Genomic DNA, 17,980 nt, shown 5'->3' with positions numbered 1-17,980 from the left:
AAACTGAGGGAGCACTCGCTAAATCAAAAGGCATGACCCGGTACTCACAGTGGCCCAGGGAGGTGCTAAAAGCTGTCTTCCACTCGCCCCCTTTGAGTACACAAATCAGATTGTATGCACTTCTGAGGTCTAATTTGGTAAAAATGGTACCCCTATGAATACTCTCTAAGGCGGCGGTGATCAGTGGTTGGGGATGTCGATATCGGGTAGTAATGGCGTTCAAACCTTAGTAATTAATGCAGGGCCGAGTACCTCCATCTTTTTACCCACAAAGAAGAAGCCGGCGGAGGCAGGTGAGGCAGAGGGCCTGATGATGCCGGCGCTCAGTGCTTCCTTGATGTAGTCCTGCATGGCATGTTGTTCCGGCAAGGACTGGGGGTACACATGGCCTATGGGAGGTGTTGTTTCAGGCAACAGATCAATGCCACAATCCCAGGGTCTGTGTCGGGGAAGTTCAGCTGAGCAGGTCTTGCTGAAAACATCCCAAAAGGAGGGGAGCCCTGCGACCCCTTCCACGGACGTAGCCCAACATGGTAGCAACAGGCACGACTGCCTGCACCTGTCACTCCAGGACACCAGCTCTCCTGTGCTCCACCTGAATGTTGGGTCGTGGCGGGCCAGCCACACGAACCCTAGAATAATCAGGGTATCTGGGGCTCTGATGAGGAAGAAAGCCAGGTCCTCGTGGTGACACGCGCCTACCACCACCGGGAGCAACCGGGGTTGGCCATCTAGGGTGCTGACGCGCAACCGAAATGCACAGGTCTGCCCCGGAATGCGGTTTGCCCATGCAAACTCGAGGTCCATAAAGCATCCTGAAGCTCCTGAGTCCACCAGCATGCGGGCATTGATTCAGTTTTCTTCACAGGTTATTTGTATGGGTAGCATCAGCTGGCCCTTAGAGCCCCAGGAACTCACCTGCAACCCCCATTGCATCCCTCGTGGTGGTCTTACCAGGCATGCTGACCGGATGTGGCCCGGAGAACTGCAGTCACAACAAAAGGGTTCCTGGATGCAACACCTCCCCTCCTCGGGGTCCAAATTGCCCTGCCCAAACTGCATAGGCTCGGTTTCTCCGCCTTGTGGTGCCGGGGAAGGGGCGACCGGGCTGCATCGTGGCGTCCGATCCCGGCCCAGACTGTCCATGGCAATCACGGTCTCCACAAGACGGTCCACTGTTCCCCTCAATATGTGAGCTCAGCTTGGATCCGAGGTTGGAGCCCATTTCGGAAGCAGGTGAGGAGGGGGGCTGGGTTCCACCCTATCTGCTCTGCCAGAGTCTGGAACTCCAGCACGTACTCATCCAGGTTCCCTGTCGAATGTGCAGGAGACGGTCACCGGCAGTGCGGCTGGCATTAGGGTGGTCAAACACTGCCTCAAACCTCTTCCGGAAGGCGAGGGAGGTGGTGTTCGGCTGTGTATGCCAGCCTGCCGTGGCACAGGTGTGCGCTGGTCTGGTGAGCAGCGCCATCACAAACGCCACCTTTGCCTCGTCAGACTGGTACATTTGGGGGGAGCAGGCGAACACCAGCTCGCACTGCATTAAGAACCCGTGACAGTGCTCTGGTTCCCCATCATACCTCTCTGGAGTCGTGATACAGGTCCCTGGAGATGGGGCGCTCAGGGGTGTCGCAACCACCCCTTCTCCTGGTGGGGATGGTACAGCTTCCTCCATCATTGGTAGAAACCCCCAGGCTCGGAGGGTGTTGATCAGCCCGCGGAGCTTCTCCGCAACACACTTGAGGGACTGTGGATGTGCACCGAGAAGGGCGCCTTGAGATGCCAGGGCACTGCGCATCTACGGAGCTCTGCTGAGTCCGGGTGTAAGGTGGAACCTTCTGTCATGGTCGCCGGACTCGAGAAAGAGACAGACTGAAGTGCAGTGCTCATGATCCAGTATATTTCTCAAAAAAAGGGGCAGGTGAAAGAAGAGTCAAAAGAACAGGCGAAAGTCAGGCGATCGGCAAAAGCCGTACACAGGAAAAGACAGGAATCATGGTCAAGAAGGATAAGGCGAGACGTCATGAAATCCAGGAAGCACGTACCGTGAGAATCGGTCGTGTGGAAACAGCAGTTACTCATTGCAGAGGGTCCGCATGGAAGTGCCTCCAGAGCTGCTTGTTATGTGGTGTTCCCTCATTGGGCAATAGGTGTCACTGATGGGCTGGCCAATAGGGCTGTCACACTAAGATTTACCCATTTTGAACCAGGGGACACTTATAGTATAATAATACATTTACATTTTCATTTATTCATTTTAGCAGGTGCTTTTCTCCAAAGTATGATCTGATCATAGAGTCACATGAGACATGCAATTTAGTCGGAGGATGGAGGGATGGTGGAGGACCGGTGGCTTTATGCAATCAAGACATAAGACAGAGGAATGTGGAGAAAGGAAAACCTCAGTGCTCTGTGGCCTGTGGGAGCACTGAGGTGAATGACTGCAGACACATACAGCAGATGTAACTCATTCCCACTGACAGTATGTTACATACTATAAATAGTGTAAGATGGATGATCATAGCAGTGTTGTCACCCCCATCTTGATGATTTTGCACTTCTCCCTCTTCCATCATCTGCCTGTGGAAATTATTAACTTTTTCCTGTAATTTTACCTTGTTTAAATACTTCATACTTCAAGACTAAAGACTTACATGAATAAATATCCCAAGTCTGAAATGTCTGACATTGTATTTCACATACTATTGTACATCCACATGCCCTGAAAAAGGCGTGAAAGGATTGACTGGTGCCTTAGACTTCTTTCATGAAAAAAACTGTCTTTGCACATTCGCACCCTGTGCATTTAGCCCTTAAATGAGATTTGTGTTCATTCCAACATTATGAACATTCTCCTGCTCGGATCAGCTGAGGTGTGAAGCCGGTTTACACAAACTGCCAGTTACTGTGACATTTTATGTAAGAGGATTATATTGAAAGAACCGGTTTTTACTCTTACAGTTTTCCAATGATGCTGTAATCAATCCGCTTCCCTGCCTTACTTTGTGCTCCACAGGGGCCACAACATCTCCTTGCATCTTATTCAGCTTCTATGAAGCGAAGCTTCTATCACAAATTGTACACATTTTGCGTGGTACTTAACTAAAGCATGTTGCTTAGTGATTGCAAATAAACTGAAGCGAGGAAGGAAGTCCCATTTCTTTCAGCGCCACGCGGGACCCCGCTGTAAAATGTGAGCACGCGATCAAAATCGAAGACAGATAAGAAGCTGCAGAACTGAGCGCATACTGAGCAGATTTGTTCTGTAGCAAGAGCCCTGTTTGCAGCAAGTGGAAAAAAGAGAAAAACCCTCCAATAGCCTACAAGGAGAGGGGTACGCGACTCGTTTTTGGTGACATTGTCATTGCTGTGCGATCCGCGGGCGCCACGCGTGCGCCCATTGACACGGTGTTTTTAACACACGAGACATTTCACTCATATACTGGCCGCAAAGATTTACTGTTGATTTTGTAATAAGAAAAATCGGATCCCTTTTTTCTAAGCAGAGCAGAACCTTAGCAAAGTTATAACTTTGTCTAGCGATGAGTAGCCTTCAGGATAACAGTTTGAAACAACTCTAATTCTGTAAATGTGTAACAGTAACGAACTGCATGTACATAAAGAGTAAATAAATGCAATTAAAAAACTAAGTTCTAGTAGTTTGCTTACAAAAGAGGTATTTGCCTAGTTTTAAATCAGGTGTAAGAAAGGATCTGCCCCCACCCCTACCCCCAAGACTTATGGCAGTGAACCAGAAACTGGGCTTCAAACATCTCATCCTGCCTTGTGTGTTTCACTCAGAGTACATGTGAGGAACATGTGCGTTCAGACAAGCAGTTGGTCCCACACAGTTCTGTCACTGAAAGACACTGAGCCTTATACATTTTCCCTTTTTATGTCTTCACACAGATTAGCAGTGGTTTTTAGGGAAGTTAAACTTACAACCCCTTTAGTCCACAGTACAACAACTGTGTCCATCAAGTCTCCGGGTCCCGTCTTCCCACTCATATGGGAGATTAGTGCTGGTGGAACGGTGGTTCTTCGCCCTTCTCTCCTACCGCGGTGTTGCTCAGGGTCCAGTAAATGGACCCATCGCTGTCACTGGCGTACTGGCGCCCGTGCGGCGTCATCCCCCAAGTCGCACGTCTCCTCGGACCAGTGTCCACAGTCTCCACCCGAGGCTGGGCTTTCCGCCACACTAGAAGTCCTTCACCTCCTCGCCCTTATTATCCCCTAGTCATCTGCACACAAGATAGGGGGTTACCTCCCGACCAGTGAAAGGGCTGGATTTCCTGAACCCCCTCGCCTCTCGGGGGAGGGTACCGACTCAGAAACCTACTACTGCCTGGGACAACAGCACTACTGCAAGCGCTTCTCCAGCTCGGCAGCAGTTCATACCGACGCTGGGCGATGCGCCCTGGGCGCTCAGGAGCTCCTCCGCAGCCTCCATCCTGATCCTCGCCCTTTTGCTAGGCAGGAAGTCCGGTTCTCCAGCTGCTTTACCGCGGCGTTTTCTCGTCCGACGGTTACTCCGCACCGGCTCCAAGTTTTCCTTGTTCTCGTCGCTTTTCGCGCAGCGGAGCTGGCTGTCTTCGGGCGAAGTGGTGAGCGCACAGGTCTGAAACTGCGCACCACTAGTGTCCATGGGTTCCTCGGCTGGTAACGCTTTCTGGGCATGCTGGCCGTTCGCTGGCCAGATCTCGGTGACTACCCGGGAGCTGTGGTAAATGTCCTGCGCCGACCTCATGACCAGCGTGAGTAGCAGGCTCCGGTGGAGCCGGAGACCCCCGCGCTGGGAACGCGAGCTGTACATCTTTCCCAGCGACAGGGCCATGATCCGCTTGGCTTCGGTATTCTGCTCCATCGCTGCCGTCTCTACGAGTAACGGCGCGCCGCGCGTTCCCTCCTTTTTCCTTCTTTTCAGAAGTTCTAGGAAACACCTCCCGCGCTTTGTGCCCTCATTTCTTTCTTATTTCTTTGTAAGACTGTGCGTTACCGCTTGTCACCTCGTCGCTCTACACGCTCGCGAACTCCAGGAAGGCTACGAGCGACAGGGCGGCTGTTTTATGATGGCGGTGACATCATGGGCTGCCGCGAGAGCCCGAGTGACGAAGGACACCAAGTCCAGTGTTCGCCTGGCAAGAAACGTGTTCACATTTAGATTTAGCAAGGCGTCATTTACCGTTTGGTAGAAATAATATGTGTGGAACACGGAAATGAGTTTTATCGTGTCGTTTAATAAATCATGTTTAGTGTACAATAATTACGCATAGTAATTGGTGTTCATATAATAAAGAATCTAAAACAATAATTAAAAAAAATGCATGTATGTGCATTTTAATATGTTCATATTAATATGTATCATAGTCATTTAGGTGCCTCAGTGCAACACATTTTTCGTATACTACTTGTGTATACTCTGAATTTGTACAAACCATGGCATGAAATGCATATAATCCCATCAGTGTTCAAATACTGTACAAGAAATTTTCTTTCAAATCACATAGAACACTGACTGATCAGACACACAAACTCCGTGCAGACATTATATATCGCTATAATTTGCCATTCCCATATTTATTAATTTATCAACAGATACTGAATACAATAAAGGAATAAAATATACTGTAAAGGTGTTTCTTTAAATAAAAGAGCGCTGTGTTGTTCTTTGAGATACGATTAGGTTTGTTAATCATGGGAAATGAAGTAGATTTCCTGCACCGCTTACTGGTTTCTATATTTACATATTGGATTTTTTCCATTGCTGTTATCCATTTAACAGTCTGACGTCATCAGTAGGGGTTTCAAGATACTATATAGCAACAATATCATTATTACTTGGTAACTGGCTTAGAATTGTTAATCTAGAATGCCCAGGAGGGGTGGGCAACCACTGGCCCTTAGACCCCCAGCGGTTTTTTAATCCCTCAATTTTCAGTTCAAAGTTTTTGTTCCTTTCCTCCGTGGCCAATGGTATACTTATAGCTCTATAAACGTACTATGGTAGTCATTAGTCAACTGTCTTCTTTGTTTCTTATCTGATCATGTATTAGTTTTTCTTGCCTATGGCTATGTGTTTTAAGGCGCTCTGTGTCACTGCGTGAGAAGGGCACTCTGTAAAAATAAATTGAATTGAATTGAATCAGTCCCTGGATTTTACTGGGATTTCCTACGTTCCTTTCGTTAAATTTATCTGAAGAAAATTACAAACGGCAACAAACACCATGCACAATCTCATCACGTCCCTCTCTGTGCACTCTAGTCTTGTTTCTTGCATTTTTGGTAAGTGCAAAAGCTGGTGAATTACGTAATTTACGTGTGGAATTGCAGTAAGAAAGACAGACACACGTACAATGCATAGCACGATGTGACGTTAACCCGAGGGTATGAAATCAGTTGTTTACTCTCTTCTTCTATAGAGATGTCGATGAAAGATATTTGGAACTGTATATTTTTCCGGTGTATCCAAACTAGGAATGCACTGATACAGGAAGAAAACTTTAAAGTTTATCAGACAAATTTATATTATTTACACATTATTTTATTTCCTTACAAAATTGTTAGCTCAAATTTTAAATAGGCGACTCATATCTCTAGACACTGGATTTTCATGCGTAATGTCAGTTTATAAATGATGTTTAATGCCACCGGTAGTTAAAGGTACATATACCGTGCGTTACGTATTACTCCCGGGGCTGTTTTTTTTCGGTAGGTAACGTCACGCTAAATGTCCAAATATGGGACATCCTTAGGGCTCTCCGAGCCCGCGCAGTGGAAAAGTCACGGCGTTGACAGCAACACTTCCGTTGCCATATTAGATGATGGAGTGACGTCATCATTAATGACAGTACACGAGGTGTTCCGCAGCCCGGAATTTTTCACCCCACGTAGAAGCGTGGGTAAGCTGCCTGGGGGATGATTAGAGTCAGAACGAATCGGTCTGTAATGGGTGTAATTAGTTTGAGGGTGTCGCCCACCTCTCACTGCCATTACCTACTGCCAGGTAATAGGAAGACAATATTGTCAGCTGTTTTATATATATATATAAGTAGAAACATAATGCAGAGTATTCAATTTACCTAACGCTTTTCTCAAGCAACTTACAGTATTAAGGTTACAATTATTTACCCATTTATACAGCTGGGTAATTTAACTGGAGCAATTTAGGGTGAGTACTTTGCTCAAGGGTACTACAGCCAGAGGTGAAGATCAAACCTGCGACCTTTGGAGTTTGGATCTAAAGTCAACAGCTCTAAGCATTACACTACTGGCTGTCCCCCAGTATATCCAAACAATTAGGCATGCACTGATAGAGGAAGAAAAACTTTAGCAGACAAGCTAATTCACAAAACAATGTCATATATTAATGCAAGTGAGTTGATGTCAGTTCATTTATTTTTCGAAGTCCAAACTCTATAAATGGTATATTTATCTAAACAACCTGACTTGCATGTATTTGCAGATCTGTCCCCAAGGGTAGTCAATCTGCCTCCGGTGGTACATATTGCAGGGTCATCAGAGTAGAGAAGGAGACACTGTTAAGGTGGAGCAGACCATCATGTGGAGGAGTATGGAAGTTGGGTGTTGACAAAGGTGAAGATGGGATATAAAACTGGGGTGGTGTAGGGTAGAACAGGAAGGTGTTAGAGCTGAGGGAATGGGAGGAAGGAAAGAGGTTTGGTGACAGCAGAGAACAGCAGCGCCTTGAGGGGGGGTTCCTGTCTCCAGAGAATGGGGAGGTGGTGAACAGCACACATCTGATCTCTATTAAAAATGTTCGCTGGAAATAACCATCCAGTTTTAACTGGCTTTTCCTAACCAGTCCTACTGACTGCATTGTCATGAATAAATAAGAGTAGTTCAAGGTATTTTCTGTATTTCCCAGAGTGCTGTACCAGCAACTTCATCAGTCCTCAATCAGGTTTGTTTCTTTTATGGTGAAGCGCTGGCTAGTACTGTCACTGTGAAATATGCATACAATGTGTGTGTCTGTAACCATGAAATCTATCTTTTAACATGAGGTTGGAAAGCTTGACTTCATGACAGTGAGACTGATTGTTTTCAGTGTTATTTTATTGGTTTATGTATTGTTTGACTTCTTTTTCAGTTCAGTACTTCTTTTTCAGCTAGTTTAATGATTAATGGAACTGGCATCCCATCCACATCCCTCTTATTCTGGAACTGGCTGTGGAGTCCATGACCTTGTTCAGGACAAGTAGTTAATAAAAATGGATGGATGGATGGATGGATGGATTACTCATTTGCCTTTTGGCACTTTTCATCCTCCATACAGAGAAATTAAAAACTGAGTTGTAGCCTTGAAAGTTGTTTTCACCTTTCCCCTCAATTTTTTGTGTGAATTATGCCCTTATGTTGACCATACACTAGAATGACCACATTTCTGTTTTTGCAAATGAGGTTATATTTTTTAATAAACTGAAATAGTGAATAAAGAAAGCATTTTGATTAAGTTGGTTTTATCCTCTGGTTTCCTTTATAGTGTTAACAAGGTTCTATACAAAGGTCAACAAATTCACGAAACACTAATCAGAAGTGGCAAAAATGCAAAGAACCAGTAGTCAGCAAAAAACACAGTCAAAAACTGAATTGCTAAATGTGAGCATTAAACAGATTTACCTTCTGGGAACCCCAATCATAACCTCTCTCTCTCTCTCTCTCTCTCTCTCTCTCTCTCTCTCTCTCTCTCTCTCTCTTTCTCTCTCTCTCTCTGTGATGTACCTCACGCTCCCTGTGTCTGTTCAGCTAAACGACAGTAAAAGAATGAAACACACAGCCCTCAGGTCGTGCTGCATGCCAGGATGCGACTCAGTGTTCCAGCACCTGATACAGTGCGTTGTGTCGTTAAAAGTGTTGTCACAGGAAAATCACACAATGAAAACATCATTCTTGTTTTTCTGTATTTCTGTTAGTATTTTCCGCGTATAATTCTAATCTGAGAGATGATGTTATGATGACCCCCTTTAGTGCTGTTTCGGAAAAGCCTTTCGTGTTCTACGGTGGTCTCACACAACCTTGGTAATGTGAGAGGACATGGGTTCGTTTCGTACTTCATCTGTGTGGAGTTTGCATGTTCTCCCGTGTGTGGATGAGCTTCCTTCCACAGTCCAAAGACATGCTGTTCAGGTTCACCCATACTGTGTGAGTACAGACAGAGTGTGTTCCACTGATGTATGGATGAGTGACCCATTGTAAGTAGTGTATCTAGTAGTGTAAGTCACTTTGGTGAATAAGGTATGGCCTGATAACACTACATAGTGTTAATTGGAAATCGGTTTGGAAAAAAGCATTTGCTAAATGAATAAATGTAAATGTAAATATATCCTGAGTGCTAACTGGGATATTACTGTGGTATTGTACTGTGTTCCTGTTTATCCAGCCATTAACTGTTCTGTTTATCAGATTTAGTGTGATAAGTGATTGTTGTAATTAACAATAAATAAAAACCCCTTTTCGGTGACTTACTGTAGCAAAATTGACATTTTAAGGTGGGAGGTGTGGTGGTGCAACGGGCTTGGCCTGTGCCTACTCTCTGGTGGGTCTGGGGCTCGAGTCCCGCTTGGGGTGCCCTGCAACAGACTGGTGTCCCATCCTGGGTGCGTCAACCTGCACTGCCGGGCCAGGCCCTGGCCCCGGCCTGCCACAACCCTGCTCGGGTCAAGCGGCCTCAGTCAGTGCGCGCGCGCATACTTGCATGTGTGTGTTTTTCAGTGGAAATTAATGTAATAGGGCACCATCTAACAAAAAAATTCACTTGTTTGATATAAAATTGTAATTTCAAAGTTCAGTTTGGCATGGTGTGGCGTGGGTTCGAGTCCCGCTTGAGGTGCCTTGTGTCCCCTCCCCCTCCAGCCTTGCACCCTGTGTTGTCGGGTTAGGCTCCGGCTTGCCACAGCCCCGCTTGGGACAAGTGGTTGTTGATGTTGGTTGATTGGTAGATTATATTCATTGACAGACTGAAAAAGGGCAGCTACTAGTGCAGTGGTTAAAGGTGCTGCCTTTGGATCCAAAGGTAAGCGGTTTGAGTCTCTACCTCCAGGGGTAATACACTTAAGCAAGGTATATAAATTACAGTAACAATTACCCAGCTGTCTAAATGGGTAAATAATTGAAAGTCACTTTGGAAGAAAGGTGTCAACTAAGTGATGTAGTGACATACATGCCCATGGATCTATAGAGTCTACAGAGATCTTCTGTCATGTGCCAGACTTTCTCAGCAGCAGTAGTTATCAGACTAATTCTTTGTAGTGTAGAAAGACCTCAGAGGGCCTGTTGCCTGAGTGTGCTGTTGTGCGGATGAGCCATTGGTATTCACTTTCAGGAGGAGGACACAGCTTTGTAATTCAACATGACAGCAGATCTTGAATTTGAAGGGGTACCTAGCAACTGAAATAAAAAGAAATTTTAGAGACATTCCTTTTAAAAGCGTGACTTGGATCTTAAGGACTAAATGATAGACTTAGTTTATTTTCTACAAATTCATAATTCCAAAATATCTAATAAACATTATAGTAAATAGTGAAAAAGCCATAATGCCTGTTCTGCGAATACGAAAATGTAGAGTATCTAAGGGTTAATGCGATACGATACAATACAATGTCTAAAAAAATATAAAAAGCACTTTTTCATGCCAGATCCGAATACTACGCAAAGTTAATTGATGAAAATCACAAGAACCCTCACTTCCTGTTTAATACCATCGCTTACTTAACTGGTAAACACAAAGATAAACAATGTATTTCTACTACCATTACTAATGATGAATTTATGTAGTTTTTCAATATAAATTAGTGAATATCCGCAAATCCATAGTGCCTTCTAGTTCGGTTTTAGAAAACATAAGCGCTTCTGACGATGATATTAGTTGTCCGCACTATCTCAGTAACTTCGACGTAATAACTGTAGAAGAAATTACCGTGCTAATTTGCTCTATGAAAAGTACTACCTGTCTTTTAGACCCACACACACACACACACACACATTTTCAGAACCGCTTGTCCCATATGGGGTCACGGGGAACCGGAGCCTACCTGGTAACACAGGGCGTAAGGCCAGAGGGGGAGGGGACACACCCAGGACGGGACGCCAGTCCGTCGCAAGGCACCCCAAGCAGGACTCGAACCCCAGACCCACCGGAAAGCAGGACTGTGGTCCAACCCACCGCGCCACCGCACCCCCTATATTATTAATACGTCGTTACTAAATGGCTGTGTTCCAAAAGCCCTTAAAAATCGCTGTTATTAGACCCCTACTAAAGAAATCGGATCTGGACTGTAATAACCCATGTAATTATAGACCGATCTCCAATTTACCGTTTTTATCCAAAATTCTCGAAAAAATCGTAGCGTCCCAAATTGTAAAATATCTTAATCACCATAATATATTTGAAAAATTTCAGTCTGGTTTCCTCACTGGTCACAGCACTGAAACGGCACTTACACGTGTTGTTAATGATATTCTCATTTCTTCTGATGCTGGTCAGATCTCTATTCTTATGTTACTTGACTTGAGTGCTGCGTTTGATACTGTTGAGCATAGTATCTTACTGAGTAGACTTGGAAACCTGGTTGGACTTAGAGGTACTGTTCTGAAGTGGTTTGAATCGTTTTTAGCAAACCGTGAACAGTTTTGTATTGAAATCCGATGACAGCACCCCGTCCATCTCTACTACGGTTCAGTATGGTGTGCCGCAGGGCTCCGTGTTGGGTCCATTACTTTTCTCACTTTATATGTTACCACTGGGTGATATTATTCGCAAGCACAATGTTAATTACCATTCGTATGCTGATGACACACAGCTTTATGTATTGTTCAAGCCTGATGATCCATCACGTGTAGTGTCGTTAACTAATTGTTTTACCAGTATAAAATTATGGATGAGTAATAATTTTTTATCTCTAAATGCCAGTAAAACAGAGGTACTTGTGGTGGGTGGTGATGCTAAAACTCTCGACACAATCACGTCAATCTTTACAACAAATGGTATTACCTTCAAGCGTACCGATTGCGTCAAGGATTTGGGTGTCCTGCTGGATGGAAAGCTGTTATTTGTATCGCATGTAAATGCTTTGACTAAGTCGTGCTTCCTTCAATTAAGAAGCATAGCTAAAATGCGGCGATTCCTTTGTAGACGGGATTCTGAGAAACTGGTTCATGCTTTTGTTTCCAGCAGGCTGGATTACTGTAATGCTTTATTGTCGGGTTGTCCGTACCAGACTGTATCCAGGCTACAGTTGGTACAAAATGCTGCTGCGAGAATTGTTACTAGAACCAGGAAGTACGACCATATAACACCGGTACTTAAATCCTTGCATTGGCTTTCGGTCTCTTATAGAGTCAATTATAAAATCCTACTTTTGACCTATAAGGCAACACATGGCATTGCTCCGGCTTACCTTTGTGAGATCATTAATCTTTATATCCCAGGACGATATCTCCGTTCATTAGATGCAGGTTACCTTAAAGTACCTGTGATCAATAAGACCTCAGTAGGAGGTCATGCCTTTAGTTATAGAGCACTTAAACTGTGGAATAGTCTACCAGTTACTGTCAGAAATGCCCCGTCTGTTTCTGTTTTCAAATCCCGACTTAAGACTTATATGTTCACTCAGGCGTTCCACCTCGTAATGTAATTCAACCTGCCCTGGTTATTTATTTTATCACTTTTACAAAAATGCATTTTAAATTTACTTAAGTAACAAATTACTAACTCTGTCCTATCTTCTTGTTCAGCACTACCTCGCTACATGAGACCTGAGAAGGCTGGCCAGTGGTGACAGACGAATCCCATGCTGACAGAGGATGATGTCCATCTGCCGTGACGATCGAGACGTTCCATACCGAGCTAGGGATCCAAGATGCCATTCACCAACTTTATAATTACTTGTTAAACACTAGCTTACAAATTCTTATTTTTTAGAATGCCCAAGAGGGGTGGGCAAGCACTGGCCCGTGGACCCCCAGAGGTTTTTTTTTCTCCCTCAACTTACAGTTTGGAGTTTTTGTTGCTTTCCCCGGTGGGCAGTAGGTATACTTATAGCTCTATAAGTTCTTCATTACGGTAGCCATAAGTTGACCGTCTTCTTTGTTTGTATCTGTTTTTCTTGCCTTATGTCTGTGTTAAAGTGCTTTGTGTCACTGCGTGAGAAGAGTGCTCTAAAAAAAATGAAATAATAATAATAATAATAATAATAATAATAAGTAACATATTACTACCTCCGTTCTATCTTCTTGTTGAGCATGAGATAGCGCATGAGAAGAGCACTCTATAAAAATAAATTGAATTGAATTGAATTGAATATTTGGATAGAACCGAAACATTTCTTTTCACCAAATAATTCCTGAATTTGTGACCCAGTTACACAAAAGAATTTTCGCACGTTGTGTGTTTAATATTTTTATTCATTTCTGATTGTAATCGGAGAACCGAGATTGGGTTAGAGCTCAGCAGCGGTTTTATGAATCCTCAAGCAGAAAACTTTTTTATCATGACTTTTATTTTTACAAAGACCATTAATTAAGTTTCTATCATGAGTTGCATTCACAACTGTAAATACACGGGAATGACATTTATATCTTGGGCTCGCACGTATAAGATGAAAGATTTTCAGCAGTCGGAAAAACAACGTTTAGCAAATAACGTAACCTTGCAAACGGAATCCCTTCTAGTAAGGGACACACATGAGGAGGCCAAGATGGTATCGTGAAGGATGGACGGGTAATTTTTAGTTCTGGCGGTAGTGGTAGTAATGTGATTAATCAGTTTACTTTAATTCTTTATATATACTTTGTGATCTTCTACGTAAACAATTTGAATTGATTTGCATCGACTTTTGCTAAATGGGAAGAAAGAGACATGACTTTTCGAAAGCTATGGATGTAGAGGTCAGCACTGAAGTTGAACTTGTCACTGACACTTGCCTGAGCAACAGGTTCGCTGTGCTTGCTGACCCTCCTGCGTCGGCTGATACGAACCATAGTCTCAAACTTTGCTTGGCGACTCCCTTTCCAGCGACTCCTGCAAAAAGTCCTCCCTCTAAAAAATCTAATAAGAAGACTGATCCTAGTGGGGATATCTCTGACATTTTGAATGCCATCCAAGTGCTTTCTGCAAAACAAGATGCTACTTTCCAAAAGCTAATTTCCATCGAGAACTCGACTAATGCTACATCGAAAGCCGTTGACAACCTGTCTGCGGTAATGCAGAAGCTTGTTTCTGATGTTAATGAGCATTTGGAGAGGATGTGCAGAATTGCAAGAGACATCTGAGAGCTCCAATCTTCAGACAAGGATGTCAAATCGCGGACTGAGCAGCCTGAACAATACAGTCGGCGCTGGTGTTTAAAGGTGCACGGGGTTCCTGAAACCAAGAATGAGGATCTGCGTTTGATTGTTCTGAACATTCTCGAACATGTGGCACCTAATTCACGTGATAACATTATTTTATGGTTGTGTGAAAATCTTTCCGTGGTAGATGCTTGGCGTTTCTTTAACAGTGGTTGTAGAGGCTTTACGTGGTCCAACAAATCTGGATCACATTGATCTTTTTCTTATTTCTCATGCTATTTTGAAAGATGTCATTTCTGTTAATCATCAGTTTGCCCCATTTACTGATCACATGTTAATTTCTTTGGACCTTGAACAATATGGAAAGTTAAATAGTACAAGAGTTTACTGGAAATTTAATAATCGTCTTTTAGAAGATGCCCCTTTCATTGATAGTGCAGAAGGATAATCTCAGTAAAGAAGATGAGGTAGAACTGAACGTCTGTCAATTGCAAATTGAAAATATGTATACGGAGATTATTAAAGGTGCTTTTATATGCTCTAGAGCAACGTGGATCGAGAAGGGTGAAAGAAACACTATTTTTTGCTCTAGAGAAAAAAAATCATAAAAAGACACCTCTCTCTGCCTTAAAAATTAATGTTGATTTATGTACAGATCCAGGAATGATCTCAACCTTTCTATACACCTTTTATAAAAAATTTTATACTTCTCGGTTTTCTCAAGAAAAATGTGATGCTTTTCTATTGAGTATTTGTGATAAAGTTTCAGGTATTAATGAGGATTTCAAGCAACTATGTGATTCCGGGGAGGTGCGGTGGCGCAGTGGGTTGGACTGGGTCCTGCTCTCCGGTGGGTTTGGGGTTTGAGTCCTGCTTGGGGTGCCTTGCGACAGACTGGCATCCTATCCTGGGTGTGTCCCGTCTCCCTCCAGCCTTCTGCCCTGTGTTGCCAGGTTAGGCTCTGGCTCCTTGTGACCCTAAATGGGACAAGTGGTTCAGAAAGTGTGTGTGAATGAACTATTTTGTCTTTATGATACTCAACAATCATCGATACATCATATACCTGTCAAAGACTGTGTTAAGTACCTGGGAATTTTCCTTACTAAGGATAGACTGACTCGCCAACAACTTAATTTTTCACCTAAAATAACAAAAACTAGAACAATCTTTAATTGTTGGCTTCAACAAGATCTGTCAATATATAGCAGAATTCTTATATCAAAAAGAAGGATTGTCTTGTTGTGTTTATCCCCCTTTATCTTTATTTGTTACTGACAAAATTTGTGATGGCATTAACAGAATGTTATTGAATTTTATTTGGAAGAACAAATCCCACAAAATTAGGAAATCTGTTTTGTCTAACAGATGTTCTGAGGGTGGACTGGAAGTTTCGGATTTTAAAGAATTGATTAGCTCATTTAGAATTAGTTGGTTAAGAAAATGTCTTTGCGGTAATGATTCAGTTTGGTACTATATCCCCAATGCCATATTTTGTAGATTAGGCGTCTTAGATTTTCTTTTAAAATGCAATTTCATCCCTTCTAAATTACCAATATCTCCCTCTAACTTTTACTAACAAGCTTTACTTGCTTGGAAATTGTGTTATGTGCACAATTTTTCTCCTCGCAAAGAAATTCTTTGGAATGATTCGAATATTTTAATCTGAGGCAAATCCTTTTTCATGGACAAGTGGTATGACAGAGGTATTATTTTTGTATTGGATTTATTTAAAAATGATGGCACTATACAGGAGTATGAAGAATTTACTGTATGACTTTGTATAATCTTCCTCTGCCAGCTGGGACTTTCAATTCTGTCATCAAAGCTTTATCTCCAAGTTATGTGCACTTATTTAAAACACACCTCTGCTTTAATGAGAGAAAAACAATTATGTCCAAACTTGTATTGGATGGTGTTTGTCTTTGTGATAAAAAATCCATCCATCCATCCATCCATCCATCCATCTTCTGTCCCGCTTGTCCTAAAAGGGTCGTGGTGGTAACAGGTAGAGCAGAGAGGCCCAGCTGCCCCTGTCCCCCGCAACTTCCTCCAGCTCAACCTGGGGGATCCCCAGCCGTTCCCAGGCCAACTGTGAGATATAATCTCTCCAGCGGGTCCTGGGCCAACCTTGGGGCCTCGTCCCAGTTGGCCGTGCCTGGTATACCTCCAAAGGGAGGCATCCAGGGGGCATCCTTATCAGATGCCCGAACCACCTCAACTGGCTCCTCTCAATGTGAAGGAGTAGCGGCTCTACTCTGAGCTCCTCCCGGACATCTGAACTCCTCACCCTATCATGGAGAGTGAGTCCCAACACTCTGTGGAGAAAACCCATTTCAGCCGCTTGTATCCGCAATCTTATTCTTTCGGTCATTACTCAGAGGTCATGACCATAGGTGAGGATAGGGACGTAGATTGACTGGTAAATGGAGAGCTTTGCCTTCACCACTACAATCCGGTACAGCTCCTCCTTCACCACTACAGTCCGGTACAGTGACCACATTACTGCTGCCGCTGCTCCCAGTCTGCAGCCAATCTCACGCTCCCTTCTCCCCTCACTCGTGAACAAGACCCCAAGATACTTAAAATCCTTCACCTGGGGCAAATTCTCTCCCCTTACCTGGAGGGGGAATGCCATCCTTTTCCGTGAGAGAACCATGAACTCAGACTTTGAGGTACTGTTCCTCATCCCAACCGCTTCACACTCGGCTGCAAACCGTTCCAGTGCGTGTTGGAGGCAACCATGTGACGGTGCCAAAAAGACATCATCATCTGCAAAAAGCAGAGACGTCACCTTCCAACTCCCACACAGAATGCCCTCCTGACCTCGACTGCGCCTTGATATCCTGTCCATGAAAACCACAAACAGGAGTGGAGACAAGGCACAACCTTGGCGGAGTCCAACACCCACACTGAACAGGCCTGACTTAATGCCGAGTATGCGGACACAGCTTTCGCTCCGTATGTACAAGGACCGAATGGCCCACAGTAGTGGCCCCGGTACCCCATACTCCCGAAGCACCTCCTACAGAATTTCCGAGGGAACACGGTCATAGGCCTTCTCCAAGTCCACAAAACACATGTAGACTGGATTAGCGAATTCCCATGCCCCTTCAATGATCTGTGCGAGGGTAAAAAGCTGGTCCACAGTTCCATGGCCAGGGCGGAATCCGCATTGTTCCTCTTCAATCTGAGGTTCAACTATGGGCCGGAGCCTCCTCTCCAGCACCCCGGCATAGACTTTCCCGGGGAGGCTGAGAAGTGTGATGCCCCGATAGTTAGCACACACTCTCCGGTCCCCTTTCTTAAAGATTGGGACCACCACCCCAGTTTGCCAATCCAAGGGCACTGTCCTCGAGGTCCATGCAACATTGTAGAGGCGTGTCAACCATGACAGCCCTGCAACATCCAGGGCCGTAAGCATTTCCGGGCGGATCTCATCCACTCCTGGTGCTTGTCACTGTGGAGCTTACCAACTACCTCAGTGACTTCCACCAGGGAAATGGATTCTGACAACCCAAAAGCCTCTGGGCCTGACTCCTGTAAGGGAGACATATCAGTCAGGTTTAAGAGTTCTTCAAAGTGCTCCTTCCACCTCCCGACAATGTCCTCATCAGAGATCAGAGTTTCTCCACTCCTGCTAAACACAGCCTGAGCGAAACTCCTCCAACCCCTTCTG

The 17,980-nt window shown here is 44.3% G+C and overlaps 1 protein-coding gene across 1 annotated transcript; it reads right to left on the bottom strand.

Moving 5' to 3' along the window:
* Nucleotides 1-3,879: 3,879 nt before the first annotated feature.
* ier2b (immediate early response 2b) lies at nt 3,880-5,103 on the bottom strand. The gene has a single exon (XM_018740852.2). It carries the CDS (start codon nt 4,862-4,864, stop codon nt 4,328-4,330), a length of 537 nt encoding a protein of 178 aa, XP_018596368.1. The 5' UTR covers nt 4,865-5,103; the 3' UTR covers nt 3,880-4,327.
* Between the last annotated feature and the right edge of the window lie 12,877 nt (nt 5,104-17,980).

This window comes from Scleropages formosus, chromosome 20, assembly GCF_900964775.1.
Source record: "Scleropages formosus chromosome 20, fSclFor1.1, whole genome shotgun sequence".
In the NCBI taxonomy this organism is placed as follows: domain Eukaryota; kingdom Metazoa; phylum Chordata; class Actinopteri; order Osteoglossiformes; family Osteoglossidae; genus Scleropages; species Scleropages formosus.
Note: the sequence above shows the minus strand (reverse complement) of the source record. Positions and strands in the feature narration are given on the sequence as shown.

Coding starts and splice junctions, on each gene's coding strand:
- ier2b (XM_018740852.2), bottom strand. CDS start 4,864: ATGGAGCAGAATACCGAAGCCAAGCGGATCATGGCCCTGTCGCTGGGA.